A 27,586-nucleotide genomic window follows, 5' to 3' on the forward strand; every position below is an offset into this window, starting at 1 on the left:
CAACTAAATCGAATCATCTACTATTAGAAATTTGCCGTCGCAATTTTGCCAAAGTGAATGAAACGGTGAACTATCAGTTCGAAATAATGAACTTTCATTTCCACCTCATTAAAACGCTGATTTTGACCGGTCATTAGTGCGATTAAGTGCGACGACCAAGTAGGCGTAAACAGAAAAAAAACAGGAATACTTTCAGAATAGAATAGGAAACTCATTCCAAAAATTAGCAGCACGCTTAGGGATTCATACAATGCCGCAATTGAAAAGCATTAGCTTTCAAAAACATTCATATAAAAATGAAATTAAAACTAGTAAAAAATCAAAAATCAGCACACATCAAAAAATTTTGAAATTGTTTGAACAACAATTTCACAATCCACTATAAAAGGAGTTTGGAGGACTTTCACTCCATGAACTAGTTCCAAGTCAGTAAAATCATTCTTCCAATTTGACACAAAAAAAGTTAGATGATTGAATTGTATAAAACCAATATCACGTCTCCGTTATCACTATCTCCAGTTGTCGAGGAGACGTTCAAATTACAAAAAGAACAAAAGCATGAAAAAAAAACCATACAACCTAAAATAAAAATGTAACAAGGTTTTGGAAATTATCTTAACCAATCAATGGTCGTCCAGTTTACGCACAAATCAGTTCTAATACTTATCTCCCATCAGTAAAAGATTCAACAGGCTGTCCGAAAAAATGAAAAAGCTCTTAAGATCCCAGGCAAAAAATTTATGTATAGAAAAATATTTTGAACAGAGCTAAACGAACAATTAAATATTCTCTCTACTTTTTTCCAGCTGCGTTGATTCATTGCTGTCAGAGCTTATTATCTTTCCTTAGCAACCTGTTCTCTGCAAGCCATTGCTCAGTAAACATATCTTCTCCAATTGCTAAAAGTCAAAGTAATAAAAAAAACCGGTTCAGAAGAGAGGGAAAATTGGTCACGAAATTGTCCATGAAAGAAGAAGATTGTTCGTAAAAACGACACGACTAACGTCGGACGGACGAACTACTCTCGAACGACTGACGATTGTTCAAATTTATTGAAAAATTCTTCAAGGCCGAGTTTCGGTGGACTTCCAATTACGTTTTAGACATATTATAGACAACAATGGAAATGAAATTTGAGTTCTTACAATTTTGATTGAGAAAGAAATTGGTCATGCTCATACTCAAAGTCAGGGACATAAAGTCAGACCAGAAATCAAAAATTCAAACACAAATTTTGCATAAAAGAGGACATTTGCATAAAATAGGACAAAAAGACATATCTATCATTCTTGTCGTTATTGTTCTGTTGTGACTGTTATTTCTGAAAAACAGCCATAAAAAGAAATCGAAAAAGTCGGACGAATTGCTCTCGAGTGACAGGCGAGTTATTTGATTCAGAGGAGGTGTAAAATAAACCCCTATTAATGAGAGTGCGAAAAAAAACTTCCACGATTGGGGCTCCCACCTACGCCCTCGCAGATGGCAGTCTGAGACATTTTAACTAAATTGGATTTGCTATCTCTTCGCACACAATGGCTTTTATAAACAAGACTGATCTCCGAAATAAGAGCAACTCAGATCACGCACAAATCAACAAGTCAAATGTGAAAGTCACTCGAGAGCAAAAAAAAAACAAAAACACAAATAGACGAGCAAAAATTTTTCATACATAACACGTTTGCAATAATTGCTTCAAACTAGAAAGCAATTAATAATCTGACAAATAGCTCAAAAATTCAGGACGTTAATAATATAACGCCCGATGGACGTTTAGTGCCACACGTTAGATACATGTGGAGCTTGTTTTTTGAAAAGTTTTGAACAGACAAAAAAAGATTTATACAAAAAGACGGAGCCAGGTAGAGATTTTAGAGCATTTACAAATAAAGAAAGCTAGGGCATCAGAAAACTTATGCAACAGAAAGTTTAAGAAAAAAGTCAAACGACTGATAAAAAAGACAGGCAATGTCCGAAATTAAAACATAGCCGACAAACTGCCGGAAGATAGCCATCGTTGACCCACCTGACGCATATCGTGATTGAAAGATAGAAATCGACATAATTTGTCTAAGTGTTAAAATCTGTTAATTTGATGTGCAGTTTCAGTTAAATTCAGCTAAGTATATTTAATTCGGCTTTTAAACTGAAGTCTAATAAGATTAATATTAATGCCAGCTAGCAACCGCATTAAAGGACTTTGATAACCTAATGCACAATGACATAATGACCGCGCTATATCGGTTCATCCCGTTGCCTTTGATTTCGCTCATGGCCTTGAAAGTATTTACTACACTGCGTAATTCAATGAGTGGAAAAGTTAAGAATCTATTCAGTTAAAACAGTGAGTGAGGTAAGTCATGAGTGAAACGTGATTTATGTAAAATGAAAAACTTTATCAAGATGTAAAGCCAAATCTAAAAGCATAGCAGGACAAGTCCTAAAAACAAATCAAAAAACTGAAAACATACCCGGCAGAATGCCGGAAGACAGCCGCCATTGATTCCCATAACCATGACTGAGATTGAAAGAACAGAAAAAAATGGAAAAAACTAACTGATGTAAGAAAACCATATTTTGAGGTCCAAATTTTGTAATTTTATTTTGTTATTAGGCATATTCCTGTTACTCAATGAGGGGATACAGGTGCTAGTATCAATACAAATAAGCATTAGAGATGGTTACTGCAACCAATAAGAAAAAACTTTGGGCATCTATAATTGGGCTTTATGGGGTCATCCAGTCTCTATATTTGATTCGGTTTTTGATACTAATTCTGTTGACTTTAGATTGCTTTTCTAAGCACCTGCTTTTCAAAAGCGCTTCGAACGGAATGAGCGAAGAGTGAAACTAGCCAGGAAAAGATTTCACTCAAAATGCCGAAAATGCCGTAAAATGAGGTATAGCGAAAATCTTTTATTCCACAAAGTAAAAAATAAAAACAAAGCCAGAAGCCTCCCGAACCGATTCGAAGTACACATTCCTTTAAGCCACAACGAACCACTCAAAGAATAAATTGAACTAATTAACTCTGAATATTATTTTGAAACAATAGGAAATATAACATGAGAACGGCCAAAAACGAGATCTGAGTGAGAAATATCTGATAAGTTCTCTCCCAAGTTGCGCCACCCAAACCAGTATTACCAAAACAACTCGCAACAAAAATAATTCATTCAATAACTGACCACCCTTCGATATGAAAAACCGAACAAACGCTAAAACAGAGAAAAAACGAGGAAAGGGGAATAAAAGGAAGAAAAAGTTACGTAAAACTGTTAAGCATGTAACTCATGTTAAGACAAAATTTAAAAGCTACCTCTCGATTGTTATTATAGAAAGTGTTAATAAATGCTTCTACTCTATCAGTGAACTACGTAACAACAAACATACCCGGCAGATTTCCGGAAAATAGCCGCCGTTGATTTCCATAACTATTGGGATTGAAAGAAAAGAAAATATCAACAAAAATTGATATTTGTATAAAAACATTTTTAAGTGCGATTTATTTTAATGTCATTTCGTAATTGAACATACTCCCGTCTCTCAGTGAGAGGCTAGAGGGTCTAGTATCAATACCAATAAGCATTATAGATAGTAACTGAAACATGAGAAAGTTCAAGTACCGGGCATCTAAAAATTGCCTTTATGGGTTTATCCAGTTTCTATTTCTTTGATTTTTTATACTGACTCTCTTCATTTTGAATTGCTTTGATGAGCAGCTGCTGTTTAAAAGGACTGAGCAAAATGACAGAAGAGTGAAACTAGCCTAGAGAAGTCAAGATTTCAAGCAAAATGTCGAAAAAGCGGCAAAATGGGTAAAGCGAAAAAGTTCGACGAAGTAAAAACATAGCTGGCAGATTGCCAGAAAATAGCTGCAATAGATTCGTAGATCGGCAGTCTTAAAAAAAACAGTAAAAAAGACAGACAAAAATAATTCGTCTTTTCATTGAAGGCTGATCTGTTATATTTTGATTAAAAATCTGTATAAGTTATTGCTGCCTCTATTAGCTAATCTCAAATAACCTTCATTTAGAGTGACTTACACCCATTTGACCTTATCTTTTTGAATTAAAGTAAAAAAAAGTCAATTTCAAATTGACGAATTCATTTTTGAGAGTGAGGTAAGTCAAGTGTGACCAAAAATTTAATCACGCGCATGAACAAAAAAAACTCGCTCCACTAAGAGCGAAAAATGACGTCACACATGCAATTCAGTTGAAATTGCATGAACGAATGAACAAAAAAGGGCTGTGACGTCATATGCTCGTAACAAAAATCATGACGACGAAATAAAAAAAAACAAGAGAAGGCCAATAATAGCCCCAGCTATCGCTGTGCGGCTAAAAAAAAAGGAGCGCTATAATAGCCGGCTGAGAAGATGAGGGCGGCTATTAATAAACATAACCGACTAACGTCGGGCGAATTGCTCTCAAACGACCATCGAGGGGTTAGCTTTGTCAGTACCTAGCCACTGTTTAAGGAGGCTAGCTTTAGCTTGATTGAAGTAGCGTGATGCTAGGGTAATAGACGATGACATCACGCCACATAACAACCGCTAAAGTGCTGCATTAACAAAAGAGTTAAGGAGAGAGCGAGAGCGCGAGATTAAACGTCAACGAGAAAGAAGGTAAGAAACCCCATCCAATACAGACAGCGAGAGAGAGCTAGGAATATTTTTCAGAAGATTCGATTCTGCAACTTCTAGATTTCTAGCATTGTTAGTAATTAAATCAAATCAAAAACTGAAAGTGCAAAAAATCAAAAAAAAATCCGCCTTTCGCATTGAAGAAAATATTCAGAAACAATCTTTGTATCTTGATTTCTGTCATGTAACCCATCTGCAAGACTTAAAAAGATTCGTTGACCAGTGTGATATCACTGACTGTAGAGATATAATTTTGTGTCACTAATCCAATTAGATTTAGTTGAATGAATTCGAGGTGCGAATCCAACCTTTTATTGAATTAGTGGATTACCACTTTTAGAATTAGTAGCAATCGTGTTGCGAATGCAGACTAAATTACTGAGAGTGGATTTCCTTCTCAAATCCAATATGACTTCGATTGATGCAAAACAGACTAGATTGAATGCAACTTAATTCAGTAACAAGATTCAAGAGAATGAATAATAATCAAAAGTGGGCGATGTGAACAATATGAAATATTGACTTTTTAGTCGGCGGTAAAATACTAGGACAATGAAATGATGACTTTTAGTTTGACAAGGACAAGAATAAATAATTTAGTACAACTTAATGAATATGAACTAAATTAAGGTACAACCGTACCACATATCCTGGGCTGAGCAAAATTTGAAACTGCACAGTGAAAAATTTATGATTATATTAACATATGTACTGGTTAGTATAAATAGTAAAGATTATGAGCATCAACAGACAAGTGGGTGATGAACATTGGAAAAGTGGCTCGAATGTTGGAATAAATTAGAACAATGTAAACGGTTAATCATTTCCCGTAAAATGTATGCGTGCAACTTAAACTAAATCACATTCGCGATGCGAATCCAGTTAAAGTGAAACATTAAAGATATGGCTATATTAGCAACATCAAAATTTAACAAAGAATATCCAACACTAACAAAAATTTAAGGTAAACATAAAACATAAAATGGGTGGAAAAGTAATACTATTCCACGTGTAACTCAACAATGACAAGACTGAAAATTTGAACAATTGAACAATAATAATGAAGTTTAATTAGTTTTGAGTTAAATTTGATTTTCAGCATCAAAGACGCTCATACTTATCTCCCGTTCATAATCGTCATAATCATACTCCACGGGTGACCATGTTCCCACTGGAGGGGGTGCAGGGGGCTCACCACTTGCAATTCATAATCCGTATCAGGAACGGGAGGCTGTGCTGCTTCTTCTTGTATAATCGTTTCTACTACTGGATTTGCGGGTCGTTGTTTTTTAGATGCGGGTGCAGCTGCATCGTCACTCAGGGAGCATACCGAACTTTCGAATCCGTAATAGTCAGGCGCGTGGCGATTACGTTTAGTATGTGAGGTTGATGGAGAGGCAACTGAAGATGTCGCAGAAGAGGCAGCAACTGATGATGCGTTGGAGGTGTTCAATGTCGTGGATGCAGTTCGGGAACGTTTGCCTCCTGTTTGTGGTTTTCGGGGCTTTCTAGACGCCATCGCTTTCGAAATGTTGCTGTTTGCAGATGAGACTCCCGATGCTGCATCAGACTGATTATGGCGATGACGAATCTTAATTTCTCCGCGAAATTTTTTCTTCAGCTCTTTTGTGTGTTGCGCGATCTTTTCCTCGGTCGTTTTTTCATACGGCAAAGGTCGACGTTTTGCATACTCCCATAAATCAGTGTTACGTTCGGCACGAGTGCCAAACTTAGCAATATCGCTATTGCGTACACTGACTTCTGGTACTCCTGGCTCCTTGATGACTGTAGTTGTGTTGGAAGTACGGACCACTGTACTGCCGGGGGCCAGAGTTTCCCAGAGTCCGCGAAGATCTCGTTTCGAGCGTTTCGTTACCTTCCGGGCCAACTTCAGGTCAAGTGATTGCTCAGTCCGCGGTATTGGGTTGTTCAATTTTGGGTGCAAAATGAAGCGGGAGACAGACTTGTTGTGATCGCCGTTGTAGCGACGACCCGCGTCTACCTGAGCCCTCTGCATGGCTTCGTCAATCAAAATGTCGCTTCGATCGCCCGTGACCCATCCATTTTCGTCTAAGTAGTCCTCAACCGGGACAGTATCGGCGTCTAAATAGTGGTGAAGAATGTTCTCAAATGAAAGATTAGATGATTTAGGTGTTGTACTTATATTACTTAGTGGTGTATTTGGCTTTCTACCAAAATGTGCTTGGAAAGGTGTTACGTTTGTTGTCTTTTGTTTACAGATACGTAATTGATATACAATTGACTTAATTGCTTCTTTAATTGTAAATGTATTATTTCTGGTGTCTAATTTCATGCAGCCTAAGCGTCTTTTAATAGTTTGTATCACACGCTCCACTAATCCTATAGCTCTATGATCATTTGCTGGGGCAGTGATAATGTTAATATTATGTTGTTTACGAAAGTTTTTAACTTTATAACCTATTAAACAACGTGCTTGATCTAATCTGATGTTTCGAGGGACACCGTGAATTTGAATGTAATCATCAAGAAATTTAATAACATTAGGTCCATTAGCTTTATCAACTACTTCTACAGAAGGATATTTAGAAAAACGATCAATACATGCAAGAAAATAGATATCTTGATCTTTTTCATTGGTTATGGGACCTCCAAAGTCAATTTGTATTTCTTCATTAGGTTCTGTACATGGCAATAAAGGTTTCCATTTAGACGCCGGAATAACAGGTTTAAGATTCTTACCAATATCAGTGCAAGGCTTGCACGTGGCCGCTTTATTCAAAATTTCTCGATGCATATACGGCCAGAACGCGTATTGCCCGAGCGTTATCATGCCCCAACTTCCTGGGTGCCGTAAGTGGAGGCTTTCCAAGACCGCGTCTTGAATTGAGTGTGGAATCGCAACGCGTTCGTCCACACAAACACATCCCGAGCGAACATGCAAATCCCTCCAATATGAGAAGAGGTAAGGATTCACTTCCTTACACCTTTGCGGGTCGTTTTGAAGAACGCAGTCGCGTACTTCTTTCAGTACTGCGTCCTTACTAGTGAGGACTGCTAAGAATCCCTTTGTGAAAAGTTGTGTCAGATTATTTTCAAAGACCTCTTCTTTTGATAATTCTAAGTTGGGGGAAGTTTGTCCGTCGTTTGATGAGCGGGTGGTATTGGAATTGGGGGTAGATTGGAATGTGACCCGGCTGTGGGTAGGGGGAGTTTGCGGATTAGATGCAGAGCTGCTCATTTTGTGATTACTGATTGAAAGGATATGTGATGTTTGAGGGGCAATTGAATTGAAACTGGATTTGAACTGGTTTTGTATGGCTAGTAGAGAGAGAGAGTGGAATTGTGCTGCGTTTGCAGAATTTTCAAGAAGCAACTGAGTTGTGTTTCGATTAATGGCAGAAAGCAATTGAGAATTGTTTGTTAAGCGAGGATGCGAGGCACGTGTGGAATTTGTGAGAGGAACGCTGTTAAAGTGCTGTGATTGACAAGTTTGTGGTGTGGTATTTACATAAATTGCTGCAATCGCGTCACGAATGCGGGTAATTGTTGCTACCGCAAATTCCTCGTCATATTTGTTTGTAACTTTTGCTTTTTGATTTGGTTGGCGAGAAATATAATCTACCAGCCCCATTTTTGCACCGGGTATATGTTCAATGTTAAAATCAAAAGGTAAAAGACGATCAATCCAGCGTGTTAATCTACTATTATAAAATTTGTTTGATCTATGTTCTTTCATAATGGATAGTAATGCTCGATGATCTGTGATAATTGTGAAAGATTTGCCAAATAAATAATATTTAAAATATTCTACAGACCACACCACACCTAATAATTCGAGTTCATTAATACTATAGCGTTCCTCATTAGAGTTGAGGAAACGAGACGCGAATGCAACTGTGTGCCATCCTGAAGGCGAACGTTGTTCTAATGCTGCTCCCAAACCCGCTCTTGAAGCGTCGCATTTGATCCGCGTTTCCAAGTGAGGATTATAGTGTGTATTTTCTGTGGTGTTTGCAACTTTATCTTTAATTGCTTGGAAATGTGTATCATGATCAGTGTTCCAAATGAATTTTGTGTTCTTTTTTAATAAAGGACGAAGGGGATGACACAGTTGAGACAAATTAGGAATAAACTTTCCGAGGTAATGGACAGAACCTAAGAAGGATCTAAGTTGTTTTAAATTTTTAGGTGCTGGTATTGAAGCGATTGCCGCTGTTTTTGACTCAAGTGGAGCTATTCCTGATTGACTAAACTTATGACCTAACCATTCTATTTCGGTCTTTGCAAAATGACATTTAGGTAAGTTAATTCGTAAGTTATCATCGTCTAATTTCTTTAAATATTTATAGACAAGTCTTAAGTGGTCATCTTTCGAGCCACGACTAACTACTATAATATCATCCAAAAACCAATAAGTATTTTGAAGTCCGACTAATGTATAATCCATTACTTTTTGGAAAGCTGCTGGCATATCAGTTAAACCGTAAAAGCCCGTAATGAAACGGTATGTTCCAGTTTTCTCACCGCTAATGATATTAAAGTTACAATGTTGAGCCGTTTCCGGATCTAATTTAAGTTGACTGTATGCGTACTTCAAATCCAGTGTTGAATAATACGCTGTTTCTTGTGATGCGGATGTATTCAAATTCTGTTGAATTGTGTCAATCAAATTATCTATATTTGGCATTTGGTATTTGTTTTTATGAATAGATTTATTTAAGATTTTGGAATCTAAAGCTAATTTAACTGTTTTATCTCTTTTAACTGTAATGACTATAGGAGAAATGAAATTTTTATCTGAATAACTGTTTAATTTTATGATGTTTTTTTCATCAAGTAGTCTTTTAAGTTCTATATTAACAAGTGGTTGTAAATTAATTGGAACTCGTCGTCCTTTTTAATGTGTAGGTGTAAATTCATTATGAAATGTCGATTTTACTGAATGTTTTAAGGATTTACCGACACGGGTGATGAGGTCTGGAAAATCAAAAGAGATCTGCCTCTTGATTGGACATTGATTTTGATCAATATTAGCAACTTGTTTCAATTGTATAACAGAAAGGCCTAGCTTTGGGAATAGGTCTCGTCCAATGATGGGTCGGTGACCATCTTCCACGACAGTGACATCAATGCCCGTGGCTATCCAGTCATTACACTTTATTGATGTGTTGATTACACCTACAATCTTGATTATATCATTTGAAAAGGTTTTCAAATCATGTATTTCGGGTGACTCCACCCAATAGCTTTCGTTGCAATCTGACACTACCGTGTCCGCTAGACTTTTGTTGACAATAGTGCATACGCTGCCCGAATCCACCAATGCTTTTGTGTTTGTATTTCCAACACAAATGTCGAAATTTACAGGTTCTACCTCACGTGTGTCGTTTTTGATGGAAATCGCAGCTACACAGTTATCGTTATAGTCATCGTAATCAGAAGCATAATTAGCATCGTAAATACTTTTCTGCTGTAGGAGTTTGCTGATGTTGTTAACTTGGTCTGCCGCCGTTGTTGAAGTACCTACTGTAGCCGCCTCAGAAATCGAGTCATCTACATAGTTTACTCTAGGTTTCGGTTTACTAGGTTGTTTTGGTTTGCGACAGACTTTTGCAAAGTGATTAGCGATTCCACAATTTTTAAACGATTTTCAACGTGCAGGACAATTTTGTCTGTGAGAGGGGTTCCAGCCATAGCCACAATTTGGGCAAATCGTAGGTTTGACAAATTGATTTGTCGGTGCTCGGGTTCTATTCCACGATCCTTGGACGCTATTTATTGATTGACTCGAAATTTCATTTGTAGTGTTGGGAATGGAAGTTCCAGAAATTTTCAATTGGTTTTTGTATTCCCATTTCAATGTTCATTGCCACCTCAAGAGCTTTTTTAGCCGTCCGTGTCTCTTTAAGTAGTTCCCGTTGAAATTCACATCTTGCATATTAGCAATAAAGACATCTCGGATGATCGATTCTTCGTGACTTCCCAAATCGCAGTTTAGAGACAACTCTCTAAGACACCCGTAGAACTTTTCCACTGGTTCTCCTTTCATTTGTTTCCGAGTGAGAAAAGTGTATCGATCAAATGTGATATTTCTTTGTTTCGTGAATACACCATCAAGGCAATCCCAAAGGATTTTTGTTGTCACTCTATCTATCTGGATAGTCGGTTCTTGTGAACCGAAAATTCGTCTCCCTTCTATTCCCAAGCTGAGATATATGAGAGAGACTGCTTTACTATCACAGTACTTCCAAGGTTTTTCTCCACATAGTATGCCAACCAGTTCTATTTTTTGACATCTATTGAGCCACAAATTTTTAAGTTGCTCTTTCTAGTACGACGGTCTCGTTCACTTTGGGCTGTGCTATTTTCGACATCAGCTTCGTAAATGGGTTCAGGGGGTAGAGTGACTTTGTCCGGAGGATCTTCAAGGAGAGTGTCAATTGAGATTCCTTCTTTAGCCAAGATAGCTAGTTTTAACATAATCTCCCATCGTAATGGAGGTTCGAGTATTGGTTTGTCCCAAAAGGGTTCGATTCCCAAGAGTGCACGTTCTTTAGTTGCTGACTGCGCCATGTGATATCTCTGACTGTAGAGATATAATTTTGTGTCACTAATCCACTTAGATTTAGTTGAATGGATTGAGGTGCGAATCCAACCTTTTATTGAATTAGTGGATTACCACTTTTAGAATTAGTAGCAATCGTGTTGCGAATGCAGACTAAATTACTGAGAGTGGATTTCCTTCTCAAATCCAATATGACTTCGATTGATGCAAAACAGACTAGATTGAATGCAACTTAATTCAGTAACAAGATTCAAGAGAATGAATAATAATCAAAAGTGGGCGATGTGAACAATATGAAATATTGACTTTTTAGTCGGCGGTAAAATACTAGGACAATGAAATGATGACTTTTAGTTTGACAAGGACAAGAATAAATAATTTAGTACAACTTAATGAATATGAACTAAATTAAGGTACAACCGTACCACAACCAGTAATGATTGTTAATTTCAGAAAAGGATAAAAATATTCGCAAAAAAACGAAAACTTTAACAAATCTTGCTAAAATACGTGATATTAATATCTTCAGAACCATTTAATTGTATCAGAGACTATCCAGTATCCAAATTTCAAGCCTTAAACAGTTTCACTTGGAGATGCATAAGCTTGGAACATGATAACAATTTTTCGACAAATTAAATTTTATCAAAAAATTGCTAAAACTCGAGTCGTTAAAATTTTGATAACCATTCCATTGACACCTGAAATTATGCAGCAGCTTACTATCAAACCTGCGAGGAGGTCCCTGGCCCAGGGTTCACGAAAAAATCAAAAATTCAAAAATATTCAAATATTCAAAATTGCAGACGACTTTTCTTTAAAAAAATTGCTTGAATTGTGATTCTAAAATCTTGGAAAACATTTTTATACATCTAAAAACTATGCAGTAACCTATTATCAAACATTAGAGGAAGTTTTTCGGCTCTTGAGGCTGCAGAAACTTGACAAACAAAAATGACAAACAATTTCAAAAACTTGAAAACTACATTTTTTTTAAAAAATGCAAAAAGTTGTAATGTTAAAATCTTGAAAAACACTCCATTTCATCTAGGAAATATACAATAACCTATTATCAAACCCTATAAGATGTTACTTGGCTCTTGAGGCTGGATACACCTAAAAACTGACAAAAATTCAAAAACTTAAAAATTGCAAGTTTTATCAAAAAGTAAATAAATTTTATCAGAAAGAAATAAATTTTGTGATATTGAAAAGATGAAAACTATTCCATGGCCAATAAAAATTTTGTCCGTAACTTATTACCAAACCCTTAAGGAGGTTTTCCGGCCCCTGGGTAAGGAAAAACTAGAATAATGACAATAAATGACAAAAAAACATTGCAAGTTTTGCCAAAAAAATGCTAAAATTCGCAATCTTAAAATGTTGAACCAATCTATTAAGACTATGAACAATGCAGTGACCTTTTATCAAACCCTAGAGTAGGTTCCTCGACACCTACGACTGATAAATTTAAAAAATGACAAAAATTTCCTATAAATTTGCCTGTTTTTAGCGAGCGGTTGATCGTCAGTAGCTAGCCACGGGGTGGTGCACCGGGGGTGCTGATGGGGGGCTACAGTGGGGTGCGGCTCTTCCTATATATCCCGTTTTTGAGGACGAAAAGTCAAATGCGCCAGACTAAAAATCGGTCAAAAAAATCGCAAAAAAAAGACCGACAGGACTAATATAATTGTTACAAACTTCGTTTGAGAGCAATTAAAAAGAGGCGAATAACGAAAAACAGAAAAATAATTTTTTTTTCAGTAAAAATTGCGATGTAGAAAACCTAGATCTCTCAAGTCTCAGAAACAATACCTATATAGTTCTAGTTAAATAGTGAACAAAAAACTATTGCCAAATGCGTAATTCAAAAAATAAGCAGAAAAAATAACGAAGATAAAAATAGGCCGAAATTGATTAAAATTACCCATTTTTTTAACAAACAACACTTTTTAAAGTATATTTATTAAATCGAAAGACCAACTAAACCACTAATAAAACTACTAAAAACTCCTATATAACATCTAAAGTAACCAAAAAAACTCACCAGTTAAAAAATAGAATAATGTTGAAAACTACTTAAAAAGGAATCCAACAGAGCAAAAAAACTCTAAAAAGCGCTGAACATTTTTATTAGATGATCAATAGGCCTCCAGATACACTAACATCAGTTTTGTTGATTGAGACAAAAACGGTTATCCGATTAAGTTCTAGATAAAAGCTTGGAAAAAGACGCGCGTGATCAAAAAATTTTAATCTCAGGGCAAATTTTTTTTACATTTCTCGCTCGCTCGCTCTCTCTCTCTCTCTCAGAATGATGCTTGAACAAAAACCGCTCCATATTCTCTCTCTGTCCGACTTTTGTTCAGCAGATGGACCTAAAAACTTTTCACGTGCAGCTGAGAAGATGAGGGCGGCTATTGAAACAGAGTAAAAAAAACTGAAGTAAAATTGCCGCGTATGAATAAAAAAGGCTAGAAAGATTGAACTTTTGATCACACGCCGTTTTCTTACTCGACTTAAAAGTTACAGAAAAGTTTCACTTGACAAAGCCACTCGCTTATTTGCTCCAATTTCTATTTCGGTGCGACAAAATTCATCGCTTCAATTTGACTTCAAAAATAAAAATGTGTGACAAAGTTTAAAAAAGACAGTGCCCCAATACAATTCAAACTCTTTGAACTGCTCAGCTTACAGCTTCGCAACGACTCGAAACAAAATTCAGTTTACAACCTAACCAAATACTGTCTCATCAAACTATTGACCTCATACCATTTACTTTTACCTCATACCATTAAACTTTGGTTACTACTCATTTCATTACACCATTCAACAAAAAAAACAAAAAACGGACGAAAAAATTATCAGAGAAAAAGCAAACTATGAAAGCCTTTTCTAGGTAACTTTTTATAAGTTGCAACTCCAAATGCATTGTTTATAATAAGACTCTCCGGAAAAATATAACGTTGTTCAACAAACGAATATCAAATCTTAACAGAGATCCATCTGGAAAAATAAGAACAGCGCAGCAAAAAGAAAGGAATTAAAAAACAAGATTCTGAACCACCTGTGAAACTTTTTTGAAAAAATCTCTAATAATTGCGAAGTCGCATTAACGGTTCACAAGACCTTAGGAAACAGTTCCTGATTATTCATTGAGCACCCACACGCGCCGCAAAACTTCAAAACATGAGCAAGAAGTAAAACTACAAAAGTAACGATAACCCTAATTAAACAATTGAGCAAAAAAAAAGTATTCCTAAAGCCAGAGAAAACGGAAGAATTAGGCAGAAAAACTTCAAAAATCCAAAAAGCAAAAAACATCGATTAAAGTTAGACGTCTAAAATTGGCAATTGAAGACTTTCAAATTTGAATTTTAAACTTTCAATTGAAGTTGACTTTTCAAATTTGCTTTAAATGAATACACAACTCCGTTAAAGATACTTGTGTATGCCAAGAAATTTAATTCAGTTAAACGAAGAGATTCAGCTAAGGCCATTACTGCATAAGGCCATTACTGCACGTCCACAGCAAAAAAATGGTTCAGCAAAATTTCTTTCATGCCTTTTCTCCCACGAATGGTCTTTGGCACATTACATTTTTTGCTCTTTAAAAAAGTAGGAACAAAACAGTTTCCACTCTTTGGTTCTTGAATTTTAATAGGACAGCAGCGACAAACCTTTTCCACGCGCGATTGGTGTTTTCATAACCAGTCGGCCGATTAAAAACATAGCCGGTAGATTGCCGGAAAATAGCCGCGATAGACGCTTGTAGCCTACCATGAATTTAAACAAATAAAGAAATAAGATTGACAGATCGACCACCAGCTTTTTAATAATAGCCGCCTGGAATTGCTGCCGCGGCTATTAAAAACATACCCGGCAGATTGCCGGAAAATAGCCGCCGTTGATTCCAATAAGCATGATTGGGATTGAACAAATAGAATTGTACTTTTGTACAAAAATATTTTTTAAGTCCGATTTATTTTGATGGCATTTCGTAGTTGAACATACTTCTGTTTCTTAGAGAGAGAGACTACAGGGGCTACTATCAACACCAATAAGCATTAGAGGTGGTAACTAAGACTTATAGGAACGACGTTGAAATAGCGGGCATCTAAAATTGGGCTTTATGGGTTTATCCCACTTCTATTTCTGACCTCAATTTTTTATACCGACTCTGTTCATTTTGAATTGCTTTGCTTAGCAACTGATGTTCAAACTCACTTTTAGCAGAATGAGAGAAGAGAGAAACTAGCCTAGAGAAGTCAAAAAGATTTCACGCAAAATGTCGAAAAAGCGGCAAAATGGTAAAGCGAAAAAAAGTTTGACGAAGTAAAAAAACATAGCAGGACAAGTCCTGAAATACAATTCAAAGAATTGAATGAAAAACTCGGACGCACTCTACCTGATCAGCAGATCAATTGAACAATGCCAGCCAGATCACAAAAATCACCAAACAATTGAGAAACTAAAAGAATGAAAACTAAACAAAAACAAACTCATTGCTAAAACTCTTGAAGCTTTTAAACCTACGGCAAAACTTTTTCCCTTTAAAAACACCTATTACAAAAATATGTTCAAAACCAATTTTTGTTTCTGAAATCAGTCCAGTATTATATCTGCAATACCTGAAAAATATTCATTGGCCCTTGAAGATCGATAAACTTGAAAATGACCAAAAAATTTAAGATAAAAAAAGAAATCAATTGCAAGTTATAAGAAAATGTTGCTGAAAATTGTGATATAAATATCTTCAGAATCATTGCTGTGTCTCTAGAGGCTATCCAGTAACCCAATTCCAAGCATTAAAAAATCAATGGCTCATAGATCGATAGGCAATAAATTTTAGAAAAAATTTCAAACTTCAAAATAGAAATTCCTTCTATTAAAATGTTGAGAGCCATTCAATTGCCCCCTAGCAACTATTTAATAAAATATTGTCAAACCCTGGATGCGTTTACCTGGCAACTGAGGCAAGAAAAAAAATAAAATACAAATATTTAAAACAAAAAAACTTAAAAAAAATTGCAAATCCTATCAAACAATTTCTAAAAGTCGAAAGGTTAATTTGTTGAAAACAAATCCAATGAAACTAAAGACCATGCAGTAACTTTTTTATCAAAACGTGGAATAGGTTTTCTTGCACTTGAGAATCGACGAATATCAAAAACTGACAAAAACTTTAGGAAACATTTAAAAAATTGCAGATCTTATCAAAAAAAAGCTAAAATTCGAGACATTAAAAAGTTAAAAAGCATTCCACTGTTACTAGAAACTATGCAGTTCCCTATTAACAAACCTCAACGGAGATTGCCTTGTCCCTGAAACTGGAAAAACTGACAAAATGATGAAAATTTTCAAAAACCTGAAAAAAAGGCAAATTTGTTAAAAAAAATTGCTAAAATGTGTGATATTCAAAAGTTGAAACTTATTCCATGGCAACTAAAAATTTTTCAGTAACTTATTATCCAACCCCTAATATGGGTTTCTTGCCCCTGGGACTCAAACAACTTGAAGGATGACAATAAATATGTCAAAAAACATGAAAAATTTGCAACTTTTGTCAAAAAATGCTAAAATTCATGATGTCAAAAAGTTGAAAACCGTTCCATTACCACTAGAAACTGTGCAGTAACCTATCATCCAACCCTTTATCAAACCCTAGATGAGATTTCGTGATACCTAGGGCTAAAAAACTCATTGCTAAAACTCTTGAAGCTTTTAAACCTACGGCAAAACTTTTTCCCTTTAAAAACACCTATTACAAAAATATGTTCAAAACCAATTTTTGTTTCTGAAATCAGTCCAGTATTATATCTGCAATACCTGAAAAATATTCATTGGCCCTTGAAGATCGATAAACTTGAAAATGACCAAAAAATTTAAGATAAAAAAAGAAATCAATTGCAAGTTATAAGAAAATGTTGCTGAAAATTGTGATATAAATATCTTCAGAATCATTGCTGTGTCTCTAGAGGCTATCCAGTAACCCAATTCCAAGCATTAAAAAATCAATGGCTCATAGATCGATAGGCAATAAATTTTAGAAAAAATTTCAAACTTCAAAATAGAAATTCCTTCTATTAAAATGTTGAGAGCCATTCAATTGCCCCCTAGCAACTATTTAATAAAATATTGTCAAACCCTGGATGCGTTTACCTGGCAACTGAGGCAAGAAAAAAAATAAAATACAAATATTTAAAACAAAAAAACTTAAAAAAATTTCTAAAAGTCGAAAGGTTAAATTGTTGAAAACAAATCCAATGAAACTAAAAACCATGCAGTAACTTTTTTATCAAAACGTGGAATAGGTTTTCTTGCACTTGAGAATCGACGAATATCAAAAACTGACAAAAACTTTAGGAAACATTTAAAAAATTGCAGATCTTATCAAAAAAATGCTAAAATTCGAGACATTAAAAAGTTAAAAAGCATTCCACTGTTACTAGAAACCATGCAGTTCCCTATTAACAAACCTCAACGGAGATTGCCTTGTCCCTGAAACTGGAAAAACTGACAAAATGATGAAAATTTTCAAAAACCTGAAAAAAAGGCAAATTTGTTAAAAAAAATTGCTAAAATTTGTGATATTCAAAAGTTGAAACTTATTCCATGGCAACTAAAAATTTTTCAGTATTTTATTATCCAACCCCTAATATGGGTTTCTTGCCCCTGGGACTCAAACAACTTGAAGGATGACAATAAATATGTCAAAAAACATGAAAAATTTGCAACTTTTGTCAAAAAATGCTAAAATTCATGATGTCAAAAAGTTGAAAACCGTTCCATTACCACTAGAAACTGTGCAGTAACCTATCATCCAACCCTTTATCAAACCCTAGATGAGATTTCGTGATACCTAGGACTAAAAAACTCAAAAAATGACAAAAATTTTCAGAAAACCTGAAAAAAATTGCAAAAATGAGTATCATTTTGTGTGTTTGCGTTTGTAGTACCACGACATATAGCTCATAAAATGGTCATAACAAGCAATTGTGTCTCGCAAAAGGCCTTCATCAGCTTTTAAAAACTTCAACCTTGGACTAATCAAACAAAAATCTCAAAAAAAATCACAAAAAACACGAGAAATTGCACCATTTTGAGACGAAAAACTCCTAAAAATGACCTTTTAACCTTTAATTAAAGCCATCCCAGCAGCTGCACCACTATACGCACTTGAAGGACAACTAAAGCCCACTTTGGGCCTCTAATGAAACTTAATGCCCGCTGGGATTTACCTGTTTATCCCGTTTCGAAAGATCAGTCATTGAAAAACGTGTGAACACATCTTAAAAAAAAAACACAGCGCACCAATACAATTCAAATTCTTTGAATTGTAAAAAAATACGAGCGCAATAATAGCCGGCTGAGAAGATGAGGGCGGCTATTAAACAAAAGATTATCGTAATAATCCTTCCTTGCGCTAACCCAAATTGCTAAAAAAGAACACCTCATTACATTTCATTTTTTAAAATTCTACAGAGCAGGACGCTTAAATAATAGCCGCTTGAGTAGCTGACAATATTACTTGAAAAAGGCACTCGATTAATTGGTAAAAATTTGGCTATGGAACTCTTAACCGCAAGTGTAACATCCGATTGGCATGTGTTTGCAAATTAGAAACCTCAGAGATGATACTTAAACAGACAACACAACTGTTCCCTTTGCCCGGTACAATATGACGACCATCTATAACTGATACTTTCACTTATTTATAAAAGTAGAGACCAATTATACTTTGTAGTGGCTATTTAACCCACCTCTTTTAAAGCGACAGCAATTATTATCAATGTAAACAACGTTCGTTAGTTTGTATCACAGCTATGGACGCTTTTTCTTGGGGCATAAAAGAGAAGTGAATCTATAAACAAATCTCAATTGAACCATTTATGCACTATTGAACCTCAATTCTCGTAAAGGTAGACGGGATCAATGATGCACCAATCATAATCATTTCACATTACACAGGGAAATTAGAACTTCATTGTTAAATTCCTCCTCTGTTCGTTGACACATAAAGTTAATAAATGCACAGCACATAATTCATCTGCTGTAATAATGACTAGAATACTAACTGACCTCTTAGATTAAATTCAGGACATAAACTCATCGTACACCAGTTGAGGGGTACTTCAAGTCCACTCACTTTTGATGACAACATCATCATAAGATACAACTAAATGTGACTAGCTCACGCCACCGGTATCCTCTCGCATCAGAATGAAGCAATTCATGGAACACAAAAATAATGATTGCTTTTCACACTTGATATGAGATCATAAGCGCTTTGAAAAAATCTTGATCTTCATCGAACAATGGACAGACAAAAATTCATTTGCTAGAAAGATGGTTTGGATGAATCTCTTCTGATAATGCCCCCCTCTCCGCCCCTCCCGTATGATATAAAAATTTCACGTGAATTGTTATCTGAATATCAGACTTTTGGCAGTGGGCCGTATACAATACTCAGCACCTAATCGATTGGCATTAACAATGAAGATCCATCCATTTGTAAACATTAGGATACTTCCATTCACTGTGGCTGTTGTACTCATTTGTTGGCCCCTAGACCGTACAACTGGCCCGCGTATTGGTCGTCGTCCAGGTGGTCCTCAAAGTAGACCTTGACCATCTTGAAGAATATCATAGCAGTCAGAATACTGTCACTTCCCGCCTGGTGCTCAGGCCCAATCCGAGTCACGTCTAACTGCTCCCCAATGTCGGATAGTCCACCTTTAACATATAGATAATTCAACATAAACCCACTAACGTCGGGCTAATTGCTCTCAAACGACTGACAAGCATTCTTGGCTAGCTGCGGCTTAGGGAGACTGAGGGGGAGCAAAGTTGAGGAGTCTCAAAGGGGCCGAGAATGTGGGGCTACGAGTGGAATGAGGTTCGGGGGGGGGGGGGGGACGCCGAGGAGAACGGTTGCACTAGTTACTGCAGTTGTAACATGTTCCAACAGTCATCAATAAAGCAAATTTCTAGTAGTTTTTGAAACACTACTCAAAATGGAATAAAAATAGTAAAACTCACCAAATACTGATAAAATGACCATTCAAATTCAAATTATAGTCCTGTGATCGTACACTACAATACATTAATTTGTTAATAAAGATCGAAGGCAAACGTGTTAAGTAACGGATCAATCCATTTTGTGCCATTGAATCAAAGGTATTGTTATAAAAATTGAAGTTCTATGCAAGTGCATGGCAGATTGTAAAGTTTGTTGCGCTCTTAAATTCTTCCAACTTCACTTGCTGCAATGTAAACAACATGTTGAAAATTAATTCAACAATGCAAGGTAACTTTTTGTAAACCAGTAAAACAAATAAATTCAACTTGATTCACAAATTGTTTTAAAGTGATCACCTCTGTTTGAAATACCTACTTGTGTTTCATGTATTAGTGCTATTGCTTTTAGTACATAATTAAATTATTTTTTATGGGCGCTGACAAAATAGCCGTTATCTACCAGATTACGATCGCCACATGAACTTTCCTTTTCTCATAAAAGAATATTATTAAGTTACAGTTTTGATAAATGAACTAATAAATGTACATGAAGCATATCATTTAATCAGTCTCACACATTGCAAAATTTCGCCTTTCTATGTTCAGTTTTCAGCAGCGCACCAAAATAGAATAATAGTTTGAAAATAAATTTGAACAAGATATCTATCAATTACCAAAATGCAACGGAAAATCAATTCCGTTTATCCTAACAATCTTAACTTGCACAGTACAGACCGCTTAAAATTTTGCCCTTTATGAACCACTAATTTCGACCACAACTGGTATAAGCCAAACTCTCTAAACTGTAATTCATTAATTTTAAACCTGACATATAATGTAGGTGAAGCGCGATGAAAACCGTCGAGTGCTTTGCAGCTTCTAGAGAGATGAAAAGATGAATATTAGACGCTTTTGCGGGAGGCTGTTAGTTAGACAACTTATGACATAGAAGGGCGTGAAAAATAAGGTAATGAAGAAGTGAATGGAGGAGGAGACCTTTGAGTGCCTTGCAGCTCTTCATGAGGAATTTGACGTCATAGATGACTGGGAAGTAGATTTGGAGCATAGAGTAGAATTCGTCCTCAGTGAGAGGGAGGCTCTTGCTGCAGAGTAGCTTGAGGAGGTAGCCGTAGTCGTAACTGGAGTGGAACGAGATCCACTTCACATTGTCCATCAGAACCAGTCCACTCACTATCAACAGCTCCGCAAAGTGCAAAATGTCTACTCCGTCTTCCGCTAGACGATTGAACTGGATCCCTGATGTCTATAACAAAAAAAAATATTCAACAATCTTTCATTGATTGATACCTGTGCAAATTTATCTTAATTTCAGCAAGCTAATCTCACTTTTAGTAGTTAAGCGCTCCTATTTTGCATTATGTTCAATGCAAGTAACAATAAACCATGTGATAATTTCTTTCGCATAGTACTGTTCTTGCTTCCAATAAAACCCGCTAACTGCCCATTGTGAGTTCGCGAATTTTTTCTCTAAAATACTAAGCTATGGTCACAAAAGGCAATGTAAAAAAATAGAAGCATATGCAACAAGCTTCTGCCTAGGAGATTTACAGCAGAAGACAACTGAAAAGCTGTTTAATACAGAGCAAGTTGGCAACTATTCTTTTAAGAGAGTTATCAAGTTTTCACGATGCCAAATTTAGCTCTTAAAATAAACCATGTCCTCTCCTCATGCACAAATTTTAATATCCCCCCCCCCAGAGAGCACTCCTCTTAGATTACCTTTAATAGAGTACTGATAAACTATGTATATAGGTGGTATTAGTTTTAAAAAGCACGATAATTTTCTAATAGAAAAACTGCCGTGAAAATTTGTCAAAATATTGATACTCAATAAGAATCCATATTAATATTTACAACACAATTTTCAAAACTTCTAATAACCTGTCATTTACCCGGTTTTCAGTGTTACATGACGTCAAAGTTCTGTGAAGAGAAAAAAGACTGAAAATGAGTATGGCACAAGTTTCAGAACAACCTAGAGAGGAAACATAACCCACTCAAGTCGGGCGAATTGCTCTCAAACGACCGGCGAGTGGTTGGCTTCGTCAGTACCTTTACGGTATGGTGAGGCTGGCTTTAGCTTGATTGAGGGGGCATGAGGTGCGCGCAGCGGAGGGGGGAGTGGGTCAACAGTGGGGGGGGGGGGGGGGGGAGGGAGGCAACGGTAGGAGGGCGGCTTTTAGCTGCATGTGGCCCTAACGGCCTGAACGATGTGCAGGGGTGGGGATTTGGGGTGAAGTGAGAGGGGGGCTGATTTGGGGGGTCAACCTCTCATAAATACTTTATGTTTAGTTCCGAATGAAACTTTGACGGGAAATTAAATAAAAAAACAAAACTGACTAACGTCGGAAGAATTGCTCTCGAACGGCTCGTCAGACCTCTAATCAAATGCACCCTGCTTCAGTAGGGCGGATGTAGCCTATGTAACCTGATTGCGAAAAATTTCACAAGGGCGCTTCAAATAATCTCATTAGATGTTAATAAATACCACCAATAAGTGAAAAAAGGAACCTATTTCGGCGCTCTTATCGATTAATTTTTATCATTAAATTGCCGCCAATTGAGTTCAGCTAATTGTAATTGTGAATGAGAAAGAGAACTTAAGATCACGCTAAACGCAGAAAGTCAATGGCGTAAAAGTCACACGAAACGTCAAAGTGTTGAGCGAAAATTTTGCATAAAAAAGTCGCAAACGTTTGCAACTGCTTCCCTTCGAGAGCAATTACACGTTCCTGAAAAACAGTCAAAAACTCAGACCTGTGCAAAGCTGTTATCAAGATCTGAAACTGTTGGCTTCGGCAGCAGTTAGCTTGGGTTAGGGAGGATGTCCAAAAAGAGTCCAAAAAGCGAGTACAAAAGCGTGCTGCCCAGTTACGTAATGCCCTCCGGACTTCACCGGCTCAACCGGTTTCGGGCACGAAAACTCAACAACGTCAGAGGAAAAACAGATTCGGCAAAAAATTACACAAAGACAAGAAAAAAATAATTGCTACAAATTTAATTTGAGCAATTAATAGACATTAAATAACTTTTGGGAGATTGTCATAAAGCTGAAGTCGCAAAAATAAAGTCCTGAAGATCAAGTAAGAGAAAATAACATATAAATTTTTTAACACGGCAGGCGGAGTGTCAGAAAATAGCCACAATCGATTTCTTTGACTTCATGTAAATTGAACAAGCAAATGAAACCTAGCTGGCAGATTGACAGAAATTAACCGCAATAGCTTCATAGATCTGCAGTCTCAAAAAGATAAGTAAAAGAAACAGACCAAAAAAAATATTAAAGGCTGAGATGTTATATTTTGATTAGGAATCTGTTTAACTAACTCTTCTATTACTGCTTCTATTAGCTGCCCTTAAATAGCATTCAGTTAGAGTGACACACTCACGGCCTATCTCTTTGGATTAAAGTAAAGAAAAGTCTATTTAAATTTTCAGTTAAGCCCCAACCAAATACTTACTCAAACAGAAGTTCGTCTACTTAATTATAGTTATCATTTCGAAACAAAAATACAGTAGCATGGCTGACATATTGCACGAAAAAAGCCACAATAGATTCGTTGATCTGCAGTCTCACAAAAATGTATAAGAAAATGACCAAAAAGAAACCTTTTTTTAAACGGTGAGATGTTATATTTTAATTTTAAAATATGTTTAAGTTATTGCCGCTTCTATTACGTGCCCTCACATGCACTTCAATTTGAGCGAAATGCAATCACTAGACCATTATCTCTTTGAATCAAAGCAAAGAAAAGTCGATTTCAGAGTGATGCAGTCATTTTTGAGAGTGAGGTAAGTCACCTGTGACCAAAAAATTAATCACGCGAATGAAGAAAAAACTCTCTCCACTAAGAGTGAAAAATGACTTCTCCCACGCAATTCAGTTTGAAATTGCGTGAGCGAATGAACAAAAAGCCGATTTGAAGTGCTTGTGACGTCATATAGTCATTAACCAAAAAACTCGAAATAGAAAACAAGAGAAGGCAAATAATAGCCTCAACTATCGCTTTGCGGCTATTAATGAGAAGAATTTGACAGGCCTTTATTTTCCCAATTCTAGGGATTAGATTAAGAACTCTCGGGCACTTTGCAGCACATCGCTGAAAAAACTCATGCTGCATCGCAATTGCGTTTTTAAAAGGTAAAAAACAAACTAGCACCGGGGATATCTGGTTATAGGTATTTTTTTCAAAAATGCCAATTTTTTTCCCTAATTTAAGGATCTAGAGACTATGGACTGACTGACCTGGAGCAAATCGATTGAGTCTTTTGCAAACATATCCTGCTGAATGTCAAATTTGAAGTTGAATTGAAAGCATGAGTGAAACTCTCCGTGATCGTTGAAAAAGGCTAGTCCTAAAACGTGTATGACATGAGGATTCGGGTTACATGATATGTATATTGATTGATGATTATAGTTTAGACTGTTTACCTAGCTGGATGATTTTGAGTAACTCTACATTGCACCGCACACTTTGATAAGCATAATCGGAATGACTTTTAAATTGGCCCTGGGGTCGAGCTACTACTCCTGAAACATACAACTGTATCCCTTCCCGAACACAAATTCATCACAATGTCCTCTAATAATTGATCGTATAGCCTGATAACAGATAGAACTAAGCATTACAATTTAGAATCAGCATTATATGGGGGGGGGGGGGGAATCATTCATAGGGGGTCATAATCTGATGGGGAGCGGAAAGATCCAGTTGCATTCCTTACACAAGTCAAAATACCATGGTCAAAGAAACACTTGCGCAGACTTAATCTACAACCACTCGCATCAACAAGGTAAATTTTTGTTATGTTGTCTCGTTTAATTCTTGTTTTTGTTTAAAACATTGTTACGTTTCAATTACTTCCAAGACGAAGTGAAAAATGCCTAATAAAGGACCCTTAAATCATTATTCGTGTCTGATCTACTAATAAATCACAGCCTATTTAATATACCTTAAAACAAAAACATTGAAATCACACTTTAAAACAGTCAAACCGGTCCCTGTAATTCAACTTTTTGAGCTGAAAAATTTAAGTCCTCCTATATCTTTTGAACATCTTGCTTACTCGAAACATTCGTGCAGAAATCAAAAGATCACTGGCAATAAATATTAAGTACTAAATTCTAATATGGGGTAACTAAATTCACTAAAGGGGTTCAAATGACGTCATTAGAGGTTATTATATACCACTATTACCACTAATTAAAAATTAAAGTAAAAACATACCCGGCAGATTGCGGAAAATAACCACCATTGATTCTATTAACCATTTTGGGATTGAAAGAAAACAAAAAATGAAAAAAAACTGATTGATATAAATAAACTTTTCTTAAAAGTGCAAACAATGTTGATTTTATTTTGCTGTTAGGCATACTCCCGTTACTTAATGAGGGGATACAGGGCCTAGTATCAATACCAATAAGCATTAGAGATCGCAACTGTAACCTATGAGAACAAACTTTGAGTAGCGTGCACAACTGGGCTTTATGGGTTTATCCCGTTTCTATTTGTGATTTCGTTTTTGACTCCGTTCATTTTAGATTGCTTTGCTGAGCAACTGCTGTTTAAAAGCACTTTGAATAGAATGCTCGAACAATGAGCAGTTGAATCTTGAAAACGGTATGCTACTTAAAAGCCTGAAAACGAAGGCTGTTGTGTTTACCTGTTCTGTGAAGCCAACTTCATTTCTGCGTGGAAATGCTATTAAACTGTTGACTCGCATAAAGACCTCGGTATATTTGACAAGAAATTCAAATGGAATAAACATGCTGATGCCAAGCTTGTGTCTTCTAGACGAGCATTTTATTGTCTTGAAATTCCTATCCCATTCAATGCTGACAGCAATGTCAAGTATAAACTGTTTCGTTATGTTTTATCCATTTTATTTTATGAAGTCAAGTATGGCACGCTAATACTTCCTTGATAAAGAAGCTCGACAGATTTCAAGCACGTTGCATTAGATGCATATGTAACAGATTTTTGTATGTCGAGTTACTCCGGAGGAATATTATTTAGCCATGTTTTCAGCTGCAAATACTGGACATCACAACTTTTATCTAATTTCTCAAGGAAACGTATGAGGATGATGTTTGGAGGTATATTTGATGTTTGGAGCACCCCCAAAATTTCTACCATTAGTTTGTCTCAGACAAGCGTTTTCAATTTAAACATCTCACTAAAACTAATTATAATACTTACTTTGAGCGTGTCATTATTCCAACTAATTTGCTGCAGCGGCGGAGTCTTTTTAAGCGGCAGCGACTTTTTAAAATCTCCGTCTATAACTGTCATTTGCCGGTATCATATCCGTAAGCTTAGTCATTTACTCCTGATAATTCTTGCTCGTTTTATATGTCAATGTAATACCTGTAGAACTTTCAAAAGTAGGTGTTAATATAATAACATTCAGTACAAAGATAATAATTTGAGGTTTTTAATACTTTTAATGTTATGTCTCTTTTTGATAATTAATTTTCTCTCTCTCTCTCTCAGGGATTGACTGCCAACCCGTCCCAGGACCCACTAAGCAACAATTATTTCCCAGAAAATGAAAAAGCAAAAGTTAGTAACAAAAAATACCAAAGTACACAAAATAACACAAAAAAATAAAAGGGACAAAAATAAACAAAGAACATTAAAAACGACTATAAAGCATGTAATATAGCTATAAATAGCTCAATATTTCATATTAAAGTTTGCTTAGTAGTGATTGCAAAAAATCCTTCAGGTTGAGAAAGTTATGCCTATTTTTCTTTTACTAATGAACTATCAGCCATGCATCGATAGCTTCATTTTCATTTAAAAGAAAGCTTACCTGGAAACTCCGTATCCATTGCAACGTAATAATGTGTATCAATGATGTTTCTAATTTTTGCGAAAACTTCTTCTAAGTTAGACTCCCACACATCAACAATCTAAACAAGATGAACAATTTTCTTTCCGCTGTCCTATTTTAAAAGACTTAATTTGAACAGTAAAACTAACATTGTAGTTGGGAGGCACTGTGAACTGGGGTGCCATTACAGCAGGATTCATGACATGCACAGCATTCTGAGCAACGGCCCCACTTGTATCCATACTAGATGTTGCATCTGCTCCATTTTGTTGCTGTCCATGGGCATCGTTCGATCCATTCGGATCAGAGAGCTTGGCCATTTGTGGTTCCAATCTACTACATGAGTTACATCTAAAAACGATGCATTTGATGCAATGACAGTTTGACTCGGCAGCACAATTTTGGGGTCTTTCCCATTGTAGCCCCCCAGCTAAGTGGACAGATAACCTATAGCCACCCTCATCATCGGAACAATACCTATAATTTCATTGGGGCTATAATGGGAGACTCCTAGG

At 36.1% G+C, this 27,586-nt stretch overlaps 1 protein-coding gene across 1 annotated transcript in view; it reads right to left on the reverse strand.

The window, feature by feature from the left end:
• Positions 1-19,051: 19,051 nt before the first annotated feature.
• The window catches only part of LOC142341821 (CCR4-NOT transcription complex subunit 7-like), a 167,259-nt gene continuing 158,724 nt past the window's right edge, over positions 19,052-27,586 (reverse strand). Inside the window, exons 2-7 of the mRNA XM_075393063.1 lie at positions 27,221-27,422; positions 27,051-27,150; positions 24,667-24,765; positions 24,481-24,590; positions 21,210-21,477; positions 19,052-19,928 (exon numbers count right to left, since the gene is read on the reverse strand). Of these exons, the coding sequence (XP_075249178.1) occupies positions 19,747-19,928; positions 21,210-21,477; positions 24,481-24,590; positions 24,667-24,765; positions 27,051-27,150; positions 27,221-27,391 (930 nt within the window). The 5' untranslated portion in view covers positions 27,392-27,422 and the 3' untranslated portion in view covers positions 19,052-19,746. The remainder of the gene's footprint in view (positions 19,929-21,209; positions 21,478-24,480; positions 24,591-24,666; positions 24,766-27,050; positions 27,151-27,220; positions 27,423-27,586) is intronic.

The sequence above is a fragment of the Convolutriloba macropyga genome, chromosome 6, assembly GCF_964194025.1.
Source record: "Convolutriloba macropyga chromosome 6, txConMacr16.3, whole genome shotgun sequence".
NCBI classification, from domain to species: domain Eukaryota; kingdom Metazoa; phylum Xenacoelomorpha; order Acoela; family Convolutidae; genus Convolutriloba; species Convolutriloba macropyga.